The sequence below is a fragment of the Condylostylus longicornis genome, unplaced genomic scaffold (genome assembly GCF_029603195.1).
Source record: "Condylostylus longicornis isolate FDR11 unplaced genomic scaffold, ASM2960319v2 ptg000048l, whole genome shotgun sequence".
Taxonomy (NCBI): domain Eukaryota; kingdom Metazoa; phylum Arthropoda; class Insecta; order Diptera; family Dolichopodidae; genus Condylostylus; species Condylostylus longicornis.
In genome coordinates this window covers 15,535,607-15,560,854 of record NW_026578017.1, presented here as the reverse complement: position 1 = coordinate 15,560,854, position 25,248 = coordinate 15,535,607, and the positions used below count along the sequence as shown (strand labels likewise).

The 25,248-nt window shown below is 25.3% G+C and overlaps 1 protein-coding gene across 3 annotated transcripts in view; it reads right to left on the bottom strand.

The window, feature by feature from the left end:
- The window catches only part of LOC129610851 (cyclic nucleotide-gated cation channel alpha-3), a 197,730-nt gene that overhangs the window by 63,464 nt on the left and 109,018 nt on the right, over nucleotides 1-25,248 (bottom strand). For all 3 annotated transcript variants that reach the window (XM_055523610.1, XM_055523612.1, XM_055523611.1), the window contains exons 3-5: nucleotides 22,928-24,088; nucleotides 21,797-22,139; nucleotides 20,643-21,556 (exon numbers count right to left, since the gene is read on the bottom strand). In XM_055523610.1, the coding sequence (XP_055379585.1) occupies nucleotides 20,643-21,556; nucleotides 21,797-22,139; nucleotides 22,928-23,822 (2,152 nt within the window). In that variant the 5' untranslated portion in view covers nucleotides 23,823-24,088. The remainder of the gene's footprint in view (nucleotides 1-20,642; nucleotides 21,557-21,796; nucleotides 22,140-22,927; nucleotides 24,089-25,248) is intronic.

Here is a 25,248-nt window from a genome sequence, read left to right as displayed (position 1 = left end):
AAATCATTTTAAGGGTCTGATGGAGAGGCATGCCCAGGTTCTCATGTAGAATTTCAAGGGTCGTTTCATATCTCGCAAGCTCGTCCGCCTTACAGTTCTCCGGAACCCCACTATATCCGGAGTTCCAAACCAATCCCGAAATGCCCAGCTATCTTTTAAGAGTCGACCTACACTCCAGGAAAATTCTGGATGTTGAGATTCCAATAGTCTTATGATTTTGCTTTTATCAGTGAAAATATTGACGTTGCCGACCGGTATCAAATTGCAGCTAAGCCAGTGCAGAACCTCCCCAATCACTATAATTCATTAATTTTATTATATGTTGTTGCTACGGCTGAACACATACTAAAATTGATGGATTACAAATGGATTACAATATAATACATAATGCTAATGAGTCTTTTGGGTATCGATAGCGTTTCAAAAGTGGCAGCCTTTTAAAAATGTAGTTCTCTATGTTATTTCACGAATTTTATAATATTACAATAACTTTAAGTGCATGTTTATTTGCTATGTGATATATATGTGATATATAAAATTCATGGCTGAAATAAGGAGTCTAACCAACTACAGAACTGTACACGAAATTCTAAAATTAAATTAATAAATTTGTGTACTGATTAATTGAAAAACTTTTAAAAATAAAACTGAACGGAATTCACTATATTTCCGAATCAAAAATATTTCTACCGCCATAATATTGTTATACATTGACAAATTAAGAACGAAATTTTTATGTCGTACTTTGTACTTACAAGTTAAAAATACAATGTACTTTTCTATGAAACGAAATATTTCCCAAAAATTTCATCTATTCATCGAGGTGTTTATATGTTTCTGTTACCTTCATTTTATATTTTTGCATGTATCTTTCGTGTTATAACACCTATACATTACAATAGCATTATTAAGCAAAATTATATTATGTGTCACTTATAATAAATTTCCCTCAATTTGATAAGTTCCTTTTACTACATAAATGTTGTAAATGTAATTGTGCTTGTATACCGTATTGCTCGTATTTTGTGGAGAAAACAAATTAACCGCATAATATTGTTAGTATATTGGATTCAAAATATACATATTATTATTAGTTGTGTATGGAAGATTATTATATTTTGTACCACAATGTTAAAATGATTATTAAATATTTACAATAACAAAATAGATAGTTAGCTACATCGTTATAATAATTTTTTATTTTATGCACCTGAAGATATGCAATTTTTGAGAATATTTAAGAAATATTGGTGACGTTGTATTATATGAATAATTCGATTGATGTACAATAAGATACTTTTAATATACGGAGACATGTAAGACTTTTCCAAATTAAAGGCTAAATAAGATTATCTAGTTGAGCAACCAACTAGAATTTCCAAATGTATTTCGTAGAAAATTTTTTGTATAACAACGAAATCGAAACTGTTTCTTTCCATTGCCCATTGAAATCGGATTTTTCAAATAAAAATTATTTTGAATTTTTAGAGCATAACACGTTTTCCAAGAAGTTTATGAAATATTTCCTAGCAAAATTCTTTAATACATTTTGGATTGTTCGAAATTTTTTTGGTTTATGATAGTTGTTCCATGCCACGTTGGAACTAATGTTATAATAATAGCAAATCTAAGATGTTCATCTTTTTTAAGTAAAACTTATGGCATATAAAGTTTATATATAAAAGGTAAATATAAAAAAAACCTAATAATATTTTTAAACCTCCTTCAATTAAGGGAAAATACAAGAAGATTTATAACGGCTAACAATAAAGTAATGACTTCTTCTTTTTATATTTTCCACCCTTTCATATCTCTGTAAATGTATGTATGCAAATGTATCAATAACATATAATAGGACACATTAGAACATTTATATATTTTCCTTATAATTGAAAAGCACTTAACTACTTTGGTGTCTTCACCAATTATGCATCCTTTTATAAAAATAAAAAAAGCTGATAATATTTTCTTCTAGTTGTACTTTTTACTTATGCATAAATAAAAATTACAATATAAAAGCAAAACTAAAATTGATTTCCATAAAAAATTTATAATGATGACATTTTAATAAGGAATATAACAACTTAAGGAAGTTATAAATATTTACATGTCAACAGTTTTATAATATTTTATATAATATATACTCGTATATATAGATATCTGTATAAAAATAACTATAATTATATATAAATGTAATAATGGCAATAATAATGGCAATAATAACAAGAGGAAATACAAAACTAATGATAGAAGCCATTAAAAACTTAATAATAAGAATATGAAAAAAAAAAAAAGAAATTGTTTTGCAACACTAAAAGGACATTGCATTTAAAATTTTATTTTGATCGATTTAAAAACTTTAATGTGTGACATAAGGGCCTTAAAATATTGCAGTTTTTAAATTTTTATAGAATTCGTAAAAAGGATGAAAAAATATTCTAAGCTTTTTCATTTTTAATAGAAGGATTAGTATATTTGAGTTTGAGGAAATTTATGCTTCAAAATTATGACAAATGTCCAGTGCAATGGTTATACTTAAAAAAGTAACTACAATTTCTCCCAGAATTCTCGAAAATTTCCTATTGCAGCAGATTTGAAGAAATATCACTTAGAAAAATCTGATGTGATTAACAAAGAACCGATCCCAATATACATTGGGATTAGTTTAGTTAAGAAAAATTGTTACGTAAGATTATGAGAATGCAATTTAAATAATTCTTCTAAATTTTCAGAGCCTTTGCAAGCTGTTAATTAACATATATACATCTAGTAGAGTTTCACTTTGAGACATCCGAGATCTTATATTTCCAAAAATTTAATATTATTATTAAATTTAATATTTTAATACGAAATTTCTCTTTATAAGCACAAGATGTAAATTTGGCCCACAGTAAAAGTTAAGGTTCTGGTACCTGATTTCTTTTCAAAAATAAGCCGGTTTCTCGTTCCATCATAAGATCCTTATATACAGGGTGATTCAGAAAGTTATGCAACAACATATACCATTGGTTAGAAGATCGAAAATGGGTAAAACTTTTATTCCGGACTGGATGCGAAATCTCAACAATTTTCGAATTCTAGGGATTTTAACGAATTTTCACGAAATTTTTACTTATCCAAGTTTTTTGGATTATAACTTCCATTCTGAAAAAGACAGGAACTTCAAACAAACAGTTTCGGAAACGCCTAGTAAAGGGCGTTATAGGCATGCTGCTTGACTCTGAATACCAAAAAAATTTGATTTAGGGAAAATCAAATTTTTCTTTCCTTGTTTTAGTTATTCAGTTTTTTCTAACTAGATTATTTCGTAAGAAATTTTTTGAAAACCTGAAATTGTTTTTTAATGAATTTTGCCCAGCTTCTTAAGATTTAATTTAAGTCCTCAAACATGAAAAAAATTTTTATGGTACAAAAAATGTAGCACAAAAACCATTTCTATGTCAAGATTTTAAAGGCCCTATTTTTCACTATTTTTGATTTTTATTGATTTTAATCGATGTAATTATCAACTATCAGTAATTTTGGATGACGGGAGTGTTGTTTTAAATATTAAAAAATCTGAATTTCAATGTTATTATTGGCAAATAATAACAAAATTGGAACGAAATTTTATACAAATTTTAATTTAAAAAACAAAAAGTGATTTTAAAAAATTTGAAATTTTTGAAAAGAAAACTACAATTTTCATTTTGGAAAAACAAAAAAAAAGTCTAGTAATCAAAAATTATTTTTCGAAACTTTTCTTGGTAAAGAAAATTGATAGGTTTTTTATTTTTGCCAATTTTTATAAGAAACGGTACCTATATGGTTTGGAATTTTTAAATGCATTTTTTTCAGATTGGGTGCAATTTAAAAATTTGAAAAAATTTTTTTCGGAATCTAGACATCATTTGGCATCTGAAGTTATTAAAATTATCCAGCTTGAGCGAATTTTTAAAGACATGCCATACAAATTTTGACATTTATTTTAATAGAAAAAAATATTTTCAATACGAAAATTTAATTTTTTAATAAAAAATGGAGGTTGTAAATGATATGGTGTTAAAATTATAACGTTAATAAATAATTAATAAATAATTTAATGGGATTAATAAATTTTCAACATATTTCTACAAAAGGTAAGATTGGCATACGGTTGATGCAACTAAAGAGGTGTTCCATTTAGTAAGAAATTTCCGAATTATAATATTTATAAACGTTTTCATTACCCCACTGGATTTTGACTTTATAATCAGATTATTCTGGTGTAGGGTATAATTCAGTTGACATTGATCTGCTGAAATATTTTTACTTGTTTTTCTTAATTTTTTTTAGTTATTAAAAATAAGTTATTTTCAAATTTTCACTTAAAGAGTTGTGACATATTTAAGAATCTTTAAGAAGACAGTCATTTTACTTAAAAAATTATTAGTCAGAAATCAAAAATAATTAAAATAAGTATTTCAAATGCATCAGAGGTCTTTTATTTAATATATACGAAATATTGCATATATTACGGGGCAACTAAAAATATTAAAATTTTAATTCAATTTAGTATGTATTGTAAAATATTGTTACTTTTCCCATTTAATGGCTATTTATTGAATAACATTCATAAAATCCTACAAGGAAGCGACTCCATTTTCAAATTATTTCCCAAATAAAATATGATTGCATAATTTATGCAACAATTTAAAATTTTTTATTGTACGAGTATAAACTTTATAATTTATAACGAATTGATTATTTAATTCTATTCAACTAAATTAATTTAAATTTTTTACTCAAATTAAATAGCAAAATTCTGTTTAAATTACAAAGATATTGGAAACTATCTGAAATATTATGAATAAATTATTTATTTTCAGTAGAAATAATGTTAGTCGGTAAAATTTTTATAATTGATAAAATTTTTCAAAATTTCTTCTTAATTAATTTACCGCCATGTTGAACTTAGGCAATTGCTATTTTAAGTCAGTGGCGAAGCTTTCAATTTAATAAATGGAAACTTTATGTCACAAGCAACTATAAATAAAAATTTTGAAACAAAATTTACAATCACTTTCAATTAATGTTGTATAATAATAAATAAGAACTTTATTTTTTTATTTTTGAAATGATTATTTATATTCCAATGGGAATTTTAATGACAATCCTGCGAATAAAAGGATCACACAATAAAAAAAATATTTAAAAAAAAAAACTTTTACCAAATTTTTTCAATTTAAAATTTTTATATTCTATTTTATACAATTGTATTCATACACACATACACACACATATATAAATGAGTAATTTATCATAAGAGTTTTTCCATTAATGAAAATGATTCATCAGTTGATGCAAGATTGACTTGACATTTCATCAAAATATTATACACACAGAATACATTGAAATACAAATATAATTATGTGAAAAGGGGTGGGTATATAAAGGAAAAAATTTAATGAATTTAATAAAAATTGGGGATACAAAAAAAAAATAGAGGAAAAAGACAAAAGCATGGCAGTGATGAAACTATGCTGCAATTAATGAAAAAATGTAGAATATAAAATGCAATTAATTATAATGGTCTTTTCATTTAATACTTTACTTATACTATCACACCAATTAAATATTAAAAGTATTATAAAAAAATTTTATAAAATATTTTTAAATAAGCTATTACAAAGTAAAAGTAAATGAGAGATTAGGTATGCCATTTATAAGTTTTAATTGTGCTCAATGTAAAAAAAAGTATTTATAATTTCTGCAAGTTATAAGTTTTCTTACAATAATTGAAATGTTGTAGTGTTCGTGTAGCACTCACCCAATAGTGATTAAAAAAATCTAAATAATATAATTGATCTATTGAGTAATAAACAGTGAGTGCTTTATTATGTTAATTATGAAAATATAAACGTGGTGGATTCTTTTACATACAGAGAAACAACTCAGACCGTAATTTTTTACTATTTTTTAAAAATATTTCAGTCTCACTGTAGATATTTAATTTATTAAAGTATATAAGTATTGTACAAGCGTCCTCAACAATGAGAGTTAAGACTCGATGGTACTCTCAAAGCATGGTTACAGAACGCAAAAACAGAAATAAAAAGCATCTAGTAATATTTTGTTCTTTGAGCCCTCCTTCACGAGTTATGAGTGCTTAAAGTTGGAATTTCTAAACATTGTTGTGAATTTAAAAATTTTGATTGACCCAGCAAATATAAAAGGAAAAAATAACTTAGAATGCCCATTTTAAAGTTCATGAAATTCCCCTTTTAAAGGCATACTACAGGTTATAAAGACTCTCTTAGTTTCAGAGATATTTAAGAGCAAAATCAAAATTTTTGAAAATGTTTTACAAATAAACTTTTTTTTCCATATTTTAGTAAAATATAGAAGAAGTGAACTGTTATACTTTTAACTACATTTTTTAATTGTTTAGTAAATTGCATACGTCACGATATGCACTCGGTAATCCATTACAGGTTTGTGTATATAATCAGCAGAATATCCTACAAGATGCAAAAAATTACTACAATCGGAACAATTTCGTCCTTAGTTAAAATATTTAGCGGATCAAGTTGTTTTAATAATTGAGTTTTATGGTTTTGTTGTTATCAATTATATAATATGCTATTGTTATTACAAGAATTATTAGGTCAATTGCTTTAAAAATTTTTAAATTTGATAAATTGCTTTAAATTTCATTGAATTTAAATGAAAAATTTTTTTTTTGCATAATACCGTACTAAATGCTATTAAGCAATTTTGAGGGTATTATTATTATTGGAAAGACAAAATTTTATTCATTTGTACAATAATGAATAATCAATAAATTAAAATTTAATATTTTAATTTCTAAATTTTTGTTAGAGATTATCCTACTTGCCTTCTACACTAGTAATTTTCAAATATCATTGTCGCCATTTTTGACGGTCTTTTCTCTCATAGTGTACAGATAATACAATGGAAACCAAAAAAAAATCGTTTTTTTTTAATTTTTAATGCTTTTGCACACTTGACCAATCTCTGTCATTCACAATAATTCAAAAATATACGAAAAAAAGCATAAATATCTCGTCCTTTTTTCTCCATATTTCAGCTGAAAATGTTGAAAATTTTTAAAAAAAAATTTCCTCGCATCATCAAATTATTTTTCATTATAATCTCAATTCATTATACTATTTGATATTCGAATAAAAAATTAGAGACAGGAAAAAAAAACATCATGAAATCTAATTAAAACCACTGAATAAAAAAAAAATTTGTCTAAAATCATTATAATCAAAATCATATTGACTAGCAATAATTATTTAATTCTCAGAAAAGGACACAATTTTCGACAAATAAACATGAAATGTTTAAAGAGAAATATTTAATGATGAAAAAATTTTCATTTTTCATAATCAGAAATCAAACTGCTAACTAGTTTTACACACATTATTCAAAGGTCAAAATTGTATAAAATAAAATTTTTTGTTGAAATAGTTTAAAAACATTTAAAGAAACTGTTTGATCCTAACCTCAATTTACTTCAATGATTTTATTAAAAGCTCATTCAAGCATTTATGATGACAAAACATTTCTGACATATTTTTAACAAATAACAAAAAAAAAAGGAAGAAAATGCTAAAAATAAAAAAAAAAAGAGAAAAATAAATTTGGTTGGTATGCTGTCAGTTTTGTTGTAATAGCTCTAGATACGAAAATGTGACTGATATTTGAAAGAAGGAAACAAAGAGAAACAAGATAATCGCTACATCATAAACGCACTATTTTACAAAAGAAAATTTTTTAAGAAATTTTCACTTTCAAGATTCATTTTAACGAGATATCATATTTCAGTTTCTCTTTATTCAATAACATTTTTTATCATTAGACAAATTTCTTGGGGCTCTTCAATTTGTACTATTGAATTAGAAATTTAAAATGTCAATGTTTGGGTTATTCTATGATAAGAAGGAGTCGTATTCAAGTGTTAAATACGAATTTCATTTCCCTTAACACTAACATCCAACAGAACTTGGTTTTCTATAATTCCTTTGAAATCATTTTCCGTTCCAAAAGAGACAATTACACAAAATACAAATGTAAAAGTAAATTTGAAAATGAGTTTAACACTTTGCACCCTGTGATCACGATCAACATAAAAACAACTTACAAATAAAAAGTCTAAGCCGACTAAATTATACAAACTAAATATAAAAACTTGGTTTTTCAAAAATATTTGGAATTAGCTTTCACGGTCGTATTTCAGTTATTCGAACCTATCAAGACATTTCACGAAAACTTCAATAATATTATCTTTCTTGCAATAAGGAGTATGACTGCCAAATCCCATGAACGTAATTTTATTATTTTTCCGAATATATAAAATAAGCTTTTGCAGTTATATGGTAGCTGCCCGAACCCATGTAGCCACTCCATCTAAATTTTTAGAACATATGTAAAATGTAATTGGACACACGTATACAAAATTTCATATTTATATCTTTATTAGTTTCTATCCAAACCTGTTGGCCAAATTGATCCAATAAAAATAGGGACCCAAAAGAAGCAACTTTTGAAAGATTGATCGCATTTTCTTTACTCGTTTTTGAATTATCGTGCAATTGGACGATTCTGAGCAAGAATATATGCATATATATGTCCATACTGCAGATGACTCCTTCAATAGTCATTTAGATTAAAAAAAGAAATTTAGGCACTTTAAAATGTTTACTGGTAACACAATGGTAATTAATGTAAATTTTTTATTATATTACCGGTGTGTACTGGTTTTACTAAATTACTCGATTATTTATACTAAATGCACATACTACCATAAAACTTTCGTTGAAATTAGAATAGGAACAGTAACGTAGAATTGCAATATCCAATATATTGCATAATATCAAATTGCAAATCAGATTAAACAAAAAAAATTTTCATAAAACTCGTGATTTCAGTATATCACCTTAGAAAACGTAAATCGAGAACTCCTTAGAGAGTTCCATTTTCCTGTTAAATAAAATTCGGTGATTCCGAAACATGGAAAAATTCATAGGTTTTTTGAAAAAAATTAAATGTCAAATCTATGTTGTTTTAGTGTCTGACCGAGTTCGAATATATTTTAAAAATTCTCATTAACACGTACGTATTTACTATACTATAAAATTACTTTTTTATACAAAATGTTAAGAGTTTTTCTATCCCACCTTCGACCGCTCCATATACAATATTTTAATCTATAGCAAAATTTTCTTTTTAAATTTCATGGTACAACCTAATATAAATCGAGCAATCGACTACAATATATTATATTGAAGAAACAATAATAATCGGTGTGAGCAAGGAAAATGATAAAAAAAAATTTAAACATATTGTTCTCTAGATTAAAGTTAAATAACCCCAACCCGTTTAAAATCATATTTTTTCATTTACACCCAACAAAACACAAATCACCATGCTTCCACTTGAATTCGTATTTTTTTGTACATATTTGTTTTTGTGTGTGTGCGATTGTGTTTTTGTTGTCTAGGTTTCCGTAAGTTAGTTCCAAGTGAATGGATTGCTTTTGTTGAAATATTATTCAAAAAAAAAAAAAATAATAATAAAATAAAATAAGATTATTGGTAAAAAAAAAAAGAAAAACAAAAAGAAGCAAAAGAGGAGCGCAAAAACACATAAAATTTAAATGAAAAGGATTTTGTTTTTTTTTTGTATGTCGCACCAGTAAAGCAAAAAGGATTCTAAAAGGATTTACTTTTAAATTTACAAACTATGAAAGCAATAAAACATTTTTCTACAGGGGAAAATTTTTGTCAGTTTTCGATGTTTTCTTGCTATTCTAAGAATAATTTTTTTTTTGTTAGTGGCAACAAAAATTTGTCATTTATAATAAATTTACAATTTAAATTTTATGTTTTAAAAGAAATTTCTAAATATTCCTAGATGAAAAATATTAAAGTGTTCTTGACTTTAAATTCGACTTTTTATAACAGGAAAGTAGGGAGTAGTACTCTTAGTAATAAAGAAATTTTATGTTTTTCCTCAATGCAGCCCATTTTCTTCTTCTTAACTATTTGGACTCACCGATATTATTTTAATTCCAAAAATCAATCAGGTACTTTTAATTTTTCGTATAGTTTTAAAAAATCATGAGATTCAAAGGGTCCTTTGATATTAAAAAGCTTTAATTAAAATTTTGTTATATTTAAGCAATTTCTTAAACAAATAATTATAGCAGTTGAAATTTCTCTTTCAATTATTGTAAATATAATTACAGGTATAAATTGAACTGAAACTGAGCTAATGATTTCAAAAATTACCATGTTTGCACCTCACTTAAAGGTGTCATGTCCCTTTTAGCGAATCGAAATTGAATGGAAATCTTAATTGAAATTAAGGAGTTCCAATTAATATTTTTGGTAAGTTTTATAGTGAATTATTAACTTTAGTTTCATTCACAATCTTAAATTGTTAATAGAATCGATTAAGCTACTGGCCCTCGATTTTAGAGATTTGAAAATTGAAACTAAAAATAATTAAAATATAGGCTAGAAATACGAACAATTGCATTGCATTCAGCATCCAATATGAGTATTTAAGCCACATGTAATATGAACGATTTTTCATATTAATTTGAAAATCATTTTTAATTTTTGACCTTTTCAATAGCATTTTTGTTCGCATCCTATGAAAAAGCTGAAATTGGAGTAATATTAAAATCAGTTATCCTGTGTATCATATACAAAATTTTCGTTATTGTTTAAACACAAAAATTTTTTTAATAACGAAAAGTTTAAATAAATAAATAAAAAACCAATTCCTATGCACTTTTGTTCATTGTTGGAATATTCAATTTCAAATTGGTCTTTTGGTCTTATATAAACTAGATATAGAAAAAATAGTTTAGAGAAGAAAAACGAAAACTTGCAAAGTGCAAAAAAAACCAATCTTCTAAAATATTGGTTTTAATGCAAAATTTTTGTTTACCAAAATATAAAAATAGCTACCATTCAAATTTGAGCTCAATAAATATTGGAAAGCATACATGGAATGCGTATCCCAGATATTTTGTATATGGTAGAAATTCAAATTGATTTTGATATAAAATCAAGAATTGAGGAGATCTTTTTTCAAGTAGGAAAGTATGTAATATTCTTCAGGGAGAGAACAATGTCGATAATTCTGCGAAAATGTTGGACTGGAGAAAATATTCATTTACCGATGCAAAAACCACTTTTAAATAAAGAAATCAATTGTTTCTACTGAGAATAAAAAAAAATAATATCAGGTTTATTGTTATCATATAACTGAATTTTCGTTATGTTTTCAATAATACACTGAAAAAAATGTTCACTATTTTGGTATCCAAAAAACATAGCTATACAATTTTATATCTGAAGTTGCTAAAAAAAATTACAAAATTAACAATATTTCTGCTTCCATATTAAATATATATTTATTCTGTAGGGCTACATGTTTCATTGACCTTGGGGGATTGTACATGTGTTCATGACAAACAAAACATTTCTGAAATTGCAGCGTAATATTAAAAATTTAGATAAATATTGTAGCTGTTTTTGTAATAGAAAATAATATTCACTTATAAGTCTTACTGTAATATTTTTTGTTTGAGCAATAATAAAACATTGTTTTAATAGCAACTAATGTTAAGAAAGCTGTGCAATGAAACATAGCAGAATTCTACCATTTTTTATCACTAGAACCATTCTAGATCACTAGAAGTATATTTTTAAATGAAATTTGTTGAAATAAAACTGAACACTGATTGTGAAAAGTTTATTTTTGCATGAAACCCTTAAAAATTTTAAGAATAATAATTCATAGCGTTTTACACTACTACTTTAATCAATTATAGTTATCATTAGGAGCATGCAAAACTATGTACCGATTATTAGAGTGACATTATTTATGTTATTCTTCCACTCTCTTTAATATGAGCTCAACAACTGCAACACAAATTTCCACATCGAATATAAATTATGCATAATAAATTATGATAACACTTTTATTAAATGATCTGAAATCATTTTAGTATAGACTTGTGGCTGCAATCTATTGCACTTAGCATAATAATAAGCCTGCAACGAATAGTTTTCATGTTTGCTTTATAAAGTGAATTTTCAAATAAAATTTTATTTCATTCTGGAAGAATGCCAAAAAAAAATTAAGAAATTAAATTTAAATGCAATCAAACCAATAAATTTACTTTTCAACCTGTCGCGTTCTATTTGACTTTCTTTAATTTTTTGTGTTGTACTTTTGAAATTTTGAAATCGTTTGGTTTTTTAAAATCAATTTAATTTCAATTGACAATGTAATTTTAAAATTGTTACATAGCTAATATTGGTTTTTGTTATTGTTAGTGCAACATTGTTGGGTTTATGACCTATATGGACTCGAATTGTTTGTGGATGTAGATTGTGTGAAATATTGATTAGTAGATGTAGACTACTATGTACAGAATGTTTGAAAAGGGAGTTTAGTTTTATGTTTTCTTTAAATTTCTTGATAGTAGCAATTGCAACTCATTTAACTTATTGACGTTCAAAATAAATATGGTCTTGTGAATCGAATGCATTGACGATGACCATTTCTGTAATTGGTAAATTAAGAAAAGTAACTTCAATGAGAAATTAATGAGACTATTTCGTCAACAAAATTATGACTTTTACTAATTAGGACATAAGAGCATCGATTACCTAGGAAAGTCAGCATTACGTTTCCAAATTTAGTATCGTGTATCTCGCTATTTTACTCGCTAAGTAAGAAAAAGGTGAATGGCTATTATCTTATTATATTTGTATAATATATAATTGCCGAATTCCGTATCTTATTTTTTCTAAAATATACAAAATTTAGTGATAATTTTAGAAAAACTGCAAAAATCTAATTGATAATATAAAATTAAAAAAATGAAACACCCATTAGAAAAATAGAAGAATTCTGATTGGAAAATGAGATTAAAAAGCGAGACGCACGATTAGACTGTTATTAAACAAATTTTAATCGATTCCAATACTCTAACTGTTCTATGGTGTACGTTATATTGAAACCTCTAACACTTACATAATTTTTTGAAAATTTTTATTTATACTTTTAATGTTATGTTTCAGCTTTTTTTCGATCATTTAATCACATATTGAACAACGATCAAAATGTGGTTGTCTTAATATACCTAATTTAAGAATTCCAAAATATCCTTGAAATATGCATGAATTATTGTATGATGAAATTTTCATTGCTGAATCTGGTTGCTTTAATTTATATAGTGTACTAATTTTTATAAAACGAAACTAATACACAACAATAGTTATGATAAAAAAATCTAATATTTGCAACTAAAAATTAACACGCTTTGCATATCCTTTGGCGTTTGTGAAACAGTTATTAAAAATTTAAAAAACTTTCTACTCCATACAGTATTAATAGGAAATTATTAATTGTAGGAGAAAATTGACAGGCCAAAAAATTTGTAGGGAAAGTAAATAGCAATATTTGTATAACTGCATATTATACCAAATTATTACATGAGAGCAGTATCATTGCAATGAGGAAAATTTGAGAGTATTTGAGAGTACAAAATTTCTGTTATTTTTCGCTCTCATTAATTAATGTTGTTAGCAGTTACTCTCCCATTCTGGTTGTGTACGGCTTGTTCATAGAGTATGAATGATATTAAAAATTTCTTGAAAGCTACACTTCCAAAGTTCAAACTTTTAACACTTAATTTTTAACACTTTTAAATTCACAGACTCGACAAATTTTTTTGAAGTAAAGACATAACTTTTCTTTTCTGATAAAATATCATGAATTTTTGTTGATCATTGCAAGCTTTTTGTATTAAAATTAGAAATTAAAATGTCCTTTGACTTACAATAATGGTAATTTTTTAAATTTGAAGACAAAAATTTTTATAGGCACATTTTACAGCATTTACAATATGCACTAATTACTGAAAATAACCAAAGCCAATTTAAAACTTGCAATAATCTCATTCAATCTCAATTATTACCAAGTTCCAAAATATAAATTAACTGGGAAGCTCATTACATTACCCTTTGCTTTTATCATATATTGTAAATATGTAGGTACATTAACTTAACTAACCCTTTCCTGTATAACAAATTCTCCATAAACAATTTAATATTTTAAAATCAGCCAAAAATAAAACAAAAAAATTTTTCAAAAACAGAATAAGTATAATTGCCTTTATACGAATTTCTTGATATATTTTTTCCATTCCTGCTGACGGAAATACGAAAATTAAAAAACAACCAAAAAAACGCAGGAAAATATATTTTTCTTTTTTTTTTTTGCTGACTCCAAAAATGTGAGTATCAAAGGGAAAGAGCGTTGGTGCGAGTATTTATTTTTTTGTTGTCATTTACTTTAATATAGTGTGAAATATAAAGGTAGATATAAAATTATAGGCACGTGGCTAAATATACATGTGCATTTGCGTATATAAGGAAAACTAAGTACCGAAAATTATTTGCTTTTATGTTTTCTTTTTTGTTTTTTTCTTTTCTTGCTATTTAAATTCTGTCGGTACCTACCACTCTGTTGAATGTTAATATTTTAAGGTTTTTATTACATTACGAGTATAACATTTAGCATTATTATATATATATATGAATATTATGTATGTAAATATGGTATGTGTGTATTATGTAGAAAAACTGGTATAAATTTTTTAAACTGGAAAAATTAAATAAACATGAAATGAGATTAAAATCAGTTTTTATAATTAAGGCAAGAAAAAAGTACTGTGAGCGAAAAATCTAAATGATTTGACTTTGTATGTAAAGTATAAAATATGGCGTAAATAACTATACAATTATAAATACCTATTACATGAATGTGTGCTCATAAAATAATAAAGTTTACCCTAAAAATATAAAGTATGATATTATTAAGTTTGATAAAAAGTCTGATAGAAATGCCAAAGGAAATAAAATTGGTTTCAAACGTAAATTTTTGATTTTGGCCATGATTTGTTATAGTATCTTTGGGAAATTTCCTTAAAATACTTATACATGGCCAGGCTAGTCACGTGGATCGGAGCATGTATAACGAGATGGACGAGATATGGAAAATTACCACCGGGAATTTACAAATATTCCTCAAGAGAACTGAGTGGCTTAAATAGACCACCTGTAACCGTACGCTCAATGATGGTCCGGCGATCGAGATAGCAAAACGGCATATTTGGGGCTGCACCGGTCACCTCAACCAATCATACTAATACACAACTAATATACAATATGTACGTATGATAAAGTTTGGGTTTTAAATTTTTAATAGTTACAAATGAAATTTTGAAAATATTTATTTTGTTCAAAAACATTTGATACATAGTGCCCCATGTTCAGAAACTATTTTTCTAAACAGCCAAATATAAGCCGAAAAAATTACGATAAACAGTTTAAGATGATCTAAAATAGATATGGTCTCTAAACGAAAATGAATTAAATAATTTGGAAAGTTTAATATAAATATTCTAAGTTAATTTTTATCATATTGTACAGCTTCATACAGCGTTTCACTAAAGCCAAGTCAAAAATTTAGCTCAGAGCACTGCGAACAATTCTGTTTTATAAAACTAAATTGACAATATTTTACGAAATAAATCAAGCATAATAATTAAAACAAAATTAATAGATTTAACCTGCTTCAAATCTATGTGTTGTCCGTACAACTGAACGGTCTTAACAATTGGCATGTTAATTGCAATGCTACTAAATACAACGGTCGAAAATTTTTATTTACTGACTTTCTTATTCATATATAGTTAATTCTGCTTATGCTAGTATTTTGTAGCTTGAACATTTTCTTCACATAATTAAATAAATTTTTAAATTGTCTGGAAAATATTACAAGAATTTATACGATCTCATCGAATTTCCAATAAACAATGGATGTATTACGAGTATCATACCTAAATTTCAGTTTTTACGAAGTCTCAGTTCTTTGTAGTTACAATATAGTCAAATAACTTTTGAAATTGATTTACAGCCACCAAAATTACTGTCTCAATTATATTTAACTTGAATAGGGTTCGGATATTTGATATTATTAACAATTTTTTGAAAATTTAATATGATTGTGATTTTATCACTAATAAGTTAAAAAGTCGACTCCAAGCAAGCCTTTGAATCGTATGAGTATCTTTATTTCTGTTCGTATGATGCAAAATTGAGAACTAAATTGAGAAATAAAATTTGCAGTAAAAATTTATTAACTACAATTTAAATTTATTTTAATTAAAATATTTTTTTCGAATAACCCATAAGATTTTTGCAAGGAAATCTCATATTTTCATCGTACAAGGACATATTGCTCTAACATTTTTTATTATTTTGTTAATAGGGAGAATATAATGCAAATATAAACTTCTTGTTCTTGCAAAATTGCAGATCCTCTCCAGAAAGAAAAATATTTGTCATTCATAAAATCAAACTAATCAAACACAGAAGCATATTTTTCCGTAAAAATAAAAATTTTGTTTATTTATTTTCTTCAACTTTATGTTTTTTTTTTTAAATCGACCATTTCAAAAAGTAGAATAAGAACGAAAAGGATTTTTTTTAAGTTCTCATTTTTTTCTCGTCTTTTCTTTTTGCTCATATTTAATTTACAAAAATTACTTTCACTTTATTATTTTTATTTGTTTAAACTCAAGCGCATATTGCCTTTATGATGCACGTAGAGTATACAAACAAAATGCGAATACATAATACAATATTCTTAATTAAAATTAATATTACAAAGCCTTGTGGCATAAGTAGAGAAATGAAGACTGTTTAATTTTACAACAGATTACCTTTATATTAGAATACTTTTAATCTAATTTTGTACAGATTAGCTAAAAGTAGTACCACATTATACAGTATTTCACATTATTATTCATGTCTACATACACATGCGTATCCTATACAATAATTGTATAATATTAAAATATATATGTACACACCTTTAAGAACTATAAGAAATAATCCTTAAAACAATGAAAATGTTATCGCAATCACATGTAAAATACGAAAACAAAGTTATTCAAAACAAAACGTATAATGTTAAAAATTTCTGTTTTTGTGTTTGCTTAGAAATGTAATGTACACGTATACCATGTTTGTATATATATAGTTAAGATTTGTGTATATCAGTAGTGTGTATATAATATATATAAAGATAAATTCACGAAAATCTCATATTTGCATACATTTTAAAATCTAAGGAGACTATTTAGATATTATTTTCCCTTAGGCTATTTTAAAATTTTTTGTTCTGATGTCATAACTTAATATCAAATAAAATATACTTGTATAAAACAATATACATGGATATATAGAGAATATGGGAAGGATAAACAAAATGAATTATAAGATCACCAAAGCGGCAATGATATTTAAAAAATAATATTTTTGTTTGCATACTTACAGGCGTAATTTTATTTTATTATTATGAAACCGAATTCTATCTTTTTATTTAGATATCTTGTAGTAGTTTTCCGTGTAAAATACATTCCATGTCAAAAATAGGAGAGAAGAAGAGAAATGTAACCGACAATGAAATGAGATTCGTGTGATTTGGTCGTACATAGAGCTACATTTCTATTTGATTTCTTTGATATGAAATATATCACAAGTCGCTTAGGATAATTGCAATATTTCGTCGCAATTACAGTGTGAATAAATTTAAAAATTTTGTAGATTATTTAATTTAATACTCTACTTAATGCAATTGGCAACCCTCTCAACTTACTATTGAAAAAAAATGTGGTAACTTTTTAAACGACTTTATTACTACATGCATAAATTATACATTCGCGTACAAACATATACGCATAATATGCATATACATGAAAGATTCTATCTCGTTTCTTTTTCACAAGTTGAAAAATATTGTTTTTTTTTTTTCGGGACTTTATTGCTATTAAACAAATTACATTCATGACTTCGTTATTACAGGAAGAATATATCTCTGTTTCTCTTTTTTTCTTCTTCTTTTTTGTTTTCGCCTAACATTTTAAATGGAAGTATACCGTAAATTTTCTCCGTGTAAATTATTAACATATGAAGAAAATTCTAAAAATAGCTTTACGTATAAATTTAATTTACTTTTTGTACATAAGATGTAGTACACACGATATACATACGTATTTGGGTACGTATACAAAGAATTTGAAGTAAAAGAATTTTCTAGGAAGGAATTAAAAAAAAGCAAAAATAAAAAATTTAATTTGATTTTCTATACACGAAAAATAAGCTGTAATAAATTTAGGATTTGAATATTATATATGAAATTTGTATGTGAATACAAAGATAAAAATCGTAGAAATTTTTTCTGAAATAAAGAGAAAAATGAAAAAAAATGAAAATGAAAAGCAAAATTTTTGTATTTAATTAAAATTTTGAAAGAAAAATTTAAAATTCTTACGAATACTTAATCAAACTGCTGCTGCTTCGTCAAATATAAAATAATAAGTAATATTGAGTTTAATATCAAGGAAATTGTACAGCAATTGTTCTTTTTAGAAAAGGCAACAATCCAATAGAATCGTGAAAAAACCAAATGAATTTTCTGGTCAAATTATGGAAAAACCACATGAAATTTTTATTTTGAAAATAATACGGAAACGATTATACTTCGAAAAAAACCAAATCTTTCAAAGTGCAAAAAGTGATCTAACAATGACTTCTTAATAAAAAAACAGTGTTCTAAAACAGAAACAGGTATTGCGAAAATTTATTAATTATAAAAACATCTTAGTTATGAATTCGCGTAATTCCCTTGATTTACAAAAATAAAGTTGTAATAGTTAAATTTAATTATAGGTACATGAGCAACACATAACATGTTAGGTTATTATTAAATATTTCCGCAAAGACCGACTGATAACAGCAATACAATAAATTGCAAAAATGTTATTTAATAAGCACCTCAACACCTATCTTATTAAATTTTACCTCTTAAACCTTTCCATGTTCTATAAATTATCTTTGTTTAAGTTATAGTGCACCATAATATAAAAGAAAAGTTTTCTTAAACTTCTTTATTTCATACTTAATCCCATCTATACCTTCATAAAATTTAATGGTGTTCAAAATTTTACAATCTAACATTAATCTCATCACTATTTTTGATTATTCTTCAAGTTAAGTGGTTTTTAAACCAGATTCTTTATTATGTATAATAGCTGGTTATACGATAGGAACTGAGAAAGTTTATAGTTTTTAATCATCTGTTATATTTTGATCAGAATTTCTTTTATCTATTAGAAAAATGTAATTTTTTAATTTAATAACTTGAAATAATTCAGGGCAAAGAAAATTAAATATAGCTTCGGACTACAATATTATTTTAACCACTAAACCCGTAGTTAACTAGTTAATTATTTGCTATTATTTTAAAAGAAATGAGACCTAAACTTATTTATGAGAAGAAAATTTTCTTATGTTGATAAAAAAAACGAAAACTTGAATATGTTTTGATAGGGTTCTTCTGAACGACCTTTTCTATAGTAAAAAAAAATTTTTTTTTACTCGCTCTACTCAAAAAGGATATTTTTACCTTTAATTCTTTCAAAATAAGAAATAAAAAAATTTTTTAAGCTTGATAAATTGCTTTTCCTTAAAACATCTTTATTTTATTTATTTTTTATTTTATTATATATTCTTCTCTTTCACACTCATTTCAGTTACCCTTGTTTTCTACAGTCCAAAAACTTTTTATTTATTATGACAAAAAGTTTTCACTTTTTTACCGCTTACGATTACAACAAATTCATTTTAACTGTTTATTGGAACACCCCCAAAAGAAAAAAAGGAAGAGAAAATAAAAGAATGAGAAAGCGAAAAGAAAAGAAAACAAAACATTTTTGAATGAGAAAAATAAATACACGACCCACAATTTTATACTACACAGTTTTATTTTTGATAACTTGGTTTGAGTTAAAGAAGAACTTCGGTTATACCCAAAAAGCAAAACAATGATAGTAAAAGCAAAAACAAGTGTGTATTATAGAGAAAAAGTTTTTCAATTAATTTTCTGTTTCAAAAATGTCCATCAAAATTCCAGGAACATTTTGTAACAAAATAAGGAACAAAAATATTTTATAAACCTTTTCCGTCTAGGAAGACCATTCCATAAATTACTTGGAAAATTATTCAACTTCAGACTTTAACATAATCAATATTAAATTTAAAAATTATGTTAGGTGAAAAAGAGAAAAGAGTGTTGCTTACATATAAGTATGAGTCAATGACTTGAAAATTCAACAATTTTTTGGTAGTTTAAAATTGTGTGGTAGTATTTTTTAGATTAGACATGAAATTTTTACTAAATACCTATTTTGTTCAGTAAGCATTTTAATATATGGTAGAATAAGAATACGGAACGAAAAAGAGTTTGAATGCCAATTCCCTAAATATATTTATTTAATTTAAATGACAAGGAATGTGCGGGGTAGATATCCGGGAAAGAAATTTATCAGAAATATAAGAGGCAAAATTAAGTTCATCGTGCGCGTTTGATGAATTTTAAAAAAATTCTAAACCCATTAAATTATATTTTTAACTTAAATATCAAAATTTTCATTTAATATAATTAATATTCATTTATTGATGGTAATATATTATTTGGAAAAAAAATAAAAATTCACTTACCTTGAAATTCTTTTCTTGCTGCACTAACCGATGTTACAATATTTGCAACATGTCCTAATACTGTTGCAAATAATAATAAACCAAATAGTAGTTGCAATATCACAAATACATATTCACCTTTTGATCTTGGCTTTGGTAAATCACCAATTGTTGTTAAAGCTAATGTACACCAATAAAAACTTTGTAAATATTGTTTAACTACATCGGCCGATTCTGAATCATGATAAACCCAATTCCTAGAACCGAAACCATTATTTTTATGTATAATATGATATAAACATCCATTCCAATGAAATATCACAAGTAAATAATGTATTAAAGATGTTGAACGAAATAAATTTGGATAATTTGTATGACGTTCAGTACGATCCATAAATGCCCAAAAACGATATATTTTAACTAATCGAAATGATCTTAATATTGAGTTAAAACCAATTGATAAATATAAAAAATCTAATGGTAATAAACATAAACAATCAATATAAAATGTTGTTGAATTCATATAATGTTGACGTAATTTTGTTGAATCTGTTTGTAATACACCATCTTCTAAATAACCAGTACGAAAATGAAATAATATATCAATTAGATATAAGAAATCCGAAAAATAATCTAAACAAAACCATACAATTATTGTATGACCATTAATTTCTTGAAATGCAAAACGATATATTATAACCCAAAAATTATATAAAAATGCTAAACTAACGACCATTGACCAATAATAATGTAATCGGCCGGCCGGATCAAATACAAATGATAGTTTTGGTGTAATTGTTGCTGAACTACTGGCACTATTACGTGCCGTATGTACTCTACTAGTATTTGTTCCTTGTTGGCAACCACCACTTGTACCACCACCACTGGCTCCACCAGCACCACCACCACCACCACCACCAGTACGTCGACTCAGTCTGTAATTATAATAAGTAAATAGGCAATTTCAGGTAAAACTAATAAGATACTTATTCACATTGTGGAAAACACGAGCCAAAAATTGAAATTTGAAATTTTAATAAAAAATTTTCTGATTAAAACTGACTGTTTTTCACAATGACAATAAAAATTTTATTATCAATATCAGTAATAACACTACTTGAACTATTTTCAATTTTGATAATTAAATAAATAACAAAAAAAAAAGAAAAACTTACCTATCGGTACCGTTACAGCTGGCACCACCACTTAAATAATTATTTGAATGTGTTGTATTTAATGTATTATCTTGTGAGCCTCTTACAACACCAGATCGATTCCATGAACCACCTAATAACGGTTGTTCACCAGATGTTGTCGGTTTTAAACGATTACTACGTTCTTTTCGACGTTGTTTTCTTGATAAATCCATTTCGGATGCTGTTACCGAAACATGTGGATGTGAGGCACGTGATTGGACACATGGTGCTGTTAAACTATCATGCGATGAAAAGAAACCTTGTTGTGAAACGCTTTGACCAAACTGAGGTCGCGACATACCAAATTTAGGGCCTACGATATCTAAAATTAAAATAATGCAAAAAAAAAAATTTAAGTGATAAAAAAGAAAAAATATAAATAATAAAATTAATTTTTTTCATTGACACTAAATAATCTGTATAACAGTAAATTATTGTTTCATAATGAAGTAGATGATAAGAATAATAGTATAAGAGAATGAAAAACGATAATATGAGCACAGTTAACAAAATGTATGATGACAGAAATTTAAAACATAGTTCATTGTGTCATTTTGGGAGAGAAAAAAGAGAGAGTTAGTATATAATTTTTTTTTGTAATAAGACAAAGACAATAATAGCATTACCGTCGAAAAACTTTGTAGAAGTAAAAATTTATTAAATTTATTTTACGTGATTTGTGAATGAAATGAAATGCACTGTGAAAATATTTCTTCTTTTTTTTTTCTTGATGAAACAAAAAGAGATGAGTGTATGTTTTTTGGTAACACAAATTTTCCTTAATGATTGTTATTTTATTTTTTTTTTTTATTAATACACAAAATGATTAAGATTAGGATGTATGTACAACAAATTTAAAACATTAACAACAACAACATCAACAATAAAATTAAATATTAAAGAATTATTATTAAAAAAAAATATAAAAAGTAAATAAAAAATGAATTCTTTAAATTAATGAACACCACCAACAATTACATATAAAAATTCTTTAATTTTTTTTTTTTAATTTTTTAATAATCTTAATTAGCATTTAATTTTAAAATACGGCCATTTTGTTTTGTGTGATAATAAATTGTTACATTGAAAACTTATGTAGAAAATGCTTACCGTTAAATTTTTGACCACCACTACCAGTTTGACCACTACATGCACTTGCAGCTGAAAATCTTCTTAAATTATCAACATTTAAAACAACATTTTCATTTTGACAATTATTTGATCTCATTAATAATTCAGTTGTTGCAATGCCATGAATTTCATCTGTACTATTTGTTTTTTTTGTTGTTGATGTTCTTGTAATAATTGGTTGAAATGAACTAGATAAATTACGATCATTATGATGACCACCAAGTAAACTAATTGGTGGTGGTTCTAAATGTTTAAAACCAATACCACTTGTATTTATTAATGTTGTTGTTGTTGTTGTTGTTAAATTATTAGCACCAGTTGTTAAAATTTTTTTTGGTATTGGTTTTTTAATTAATGTTGCTGTTGTACTATTAATAATTGGTGGTGAACAATTACCATTTAATGATAAACGTGGTTGTAATAAAAGTTGTGTTAAATGATCACTTTCCTCTTTACAATTATAATTTGTTCTACCTATTGTATTAAATTTATTATTAATATTTATTTTTATATTATTTGTATTTAATTTTTTTGTTTTAATAATATTATTATTATTTAATGTATTTAAATTAATATTATTGTTATTATTACTATTATTATTATTATTATTGTTATTAATATTTGTATTAATAATAGAAAATGATTTATTAAATCCGTTTGTTGCGGATAATGTGGCAGTTGTTAAAGCTGTTGCTGCTAATATAGAACTTGTTGTTATAGTTGGAGGTGGTATATCAGTATCTGATGATTCTGTTGTTGTTGCTGTTGTTGTTGTCGATGATGATGTTGTTGTTATTGATGCTGTACAAGATGGTGTTGTTACTTTACTATTTATTGATTCAGTATCGTTATCAATCGATTTCAATAAATTCATTGTATCATCAATTGATGTAATGTCGGCATTATTTGATGAAGATGATGAATGTTTTCTTTCATTTGATTTTTTTGTTGTTGGCAGTGAAATAATATTATTATGATTTTTAGAGTGTTGATGTTGTTGATGTTTTCGATTATTATTACTATTATTGATATGGCGCTGATTATGTTGATGATTATGACGATAATGATGGTAATGATGATTTTGATGATTATTTCCTTTAATTTTATGAATTGGTTTAAATCCTTTATTCGTTGAATTTTCTAATTATATTTATTAATAATTTTACATTTTTTTATCGTTTTTGTTTTTAATAATATTGTTATATGAATTGTTGGAGCATATTATAGATTGCGTATAAGATATGCAAATAAAAATATTCGATAGTTGTTTATAAAAATTTTTTTTCAAATTTATTGTTGATGTGGTGAATATTTTTTATTTATTTTTTTTTTGTTATGAAAGTTGCCAATTTTTATATTTTTATTTTATTATAGGTGTTTTAACAGATGTTGCAGAATACATTAATATTTTTTTGTTTTTTTTTTTTATTGGAATCAATTTGGTCAATTTTTGATTCAATTATACATACAAAAAAAAAAATTAAAATGGGGAAAAAATAAAAAAGAAAAGGTAAAAATAAAAAAAATTTTGTTAGTTTTATTTTTTTTAATAAAATTTTATTTATAATTTTAAATTAATTGTTTATATTCAATGCAAATAATATTTTTGGCAGAAAAAATTTTGTATACCAACATTTTTTGGCAATAATCAAATAATAAGCAAATAAATTTAAGTAGTACAGTTATAATATATTTCTCTAAGATTTATAATTGAAAAATTTTTCCAGTTCCCATTGCAATTAATTCCTTATAGCAGATAAGTAATAAGCAAATTTTTAATATCCAAAATTTACTTACTATAAATTAATATAAGCAATAATATACTTAATAAAATAAGTATAATTTAAGGGAGCGTTTCCAGAACTAAAAAAGACCATTAAATTATGAAAAAAGTTATTTGCGAATACTTCAAAACAGAATTCCGATAGCGTAATAGAAACATTTTCTATTAGAGAAGGAGATTTTTTGCTATCATTGCCCTAAAAGTATGCAATTTTTGCGTACTTTATTAAATATTAATATTGGATAAAAATTTTAATTTGAAAATATTTTTTTTTTCCTAAATCAGTTAATTGTGCCATTTTTAGTTGGTATCAATAATTATACTTTCTCAACATATAGCTATTGACACCTTATGTCAGTAATTGACACCCCTAATTTTATATACTTCATAATTTTATATCGTTTAGCAAGGAGGATGCTTAATATTTGTTTTTCATTTTGATTATATAAACATCAAATTATAAATAAGTAGAAAATGAAGAAAATATCAAACAATTAGAATACGTAATTCATTTTCA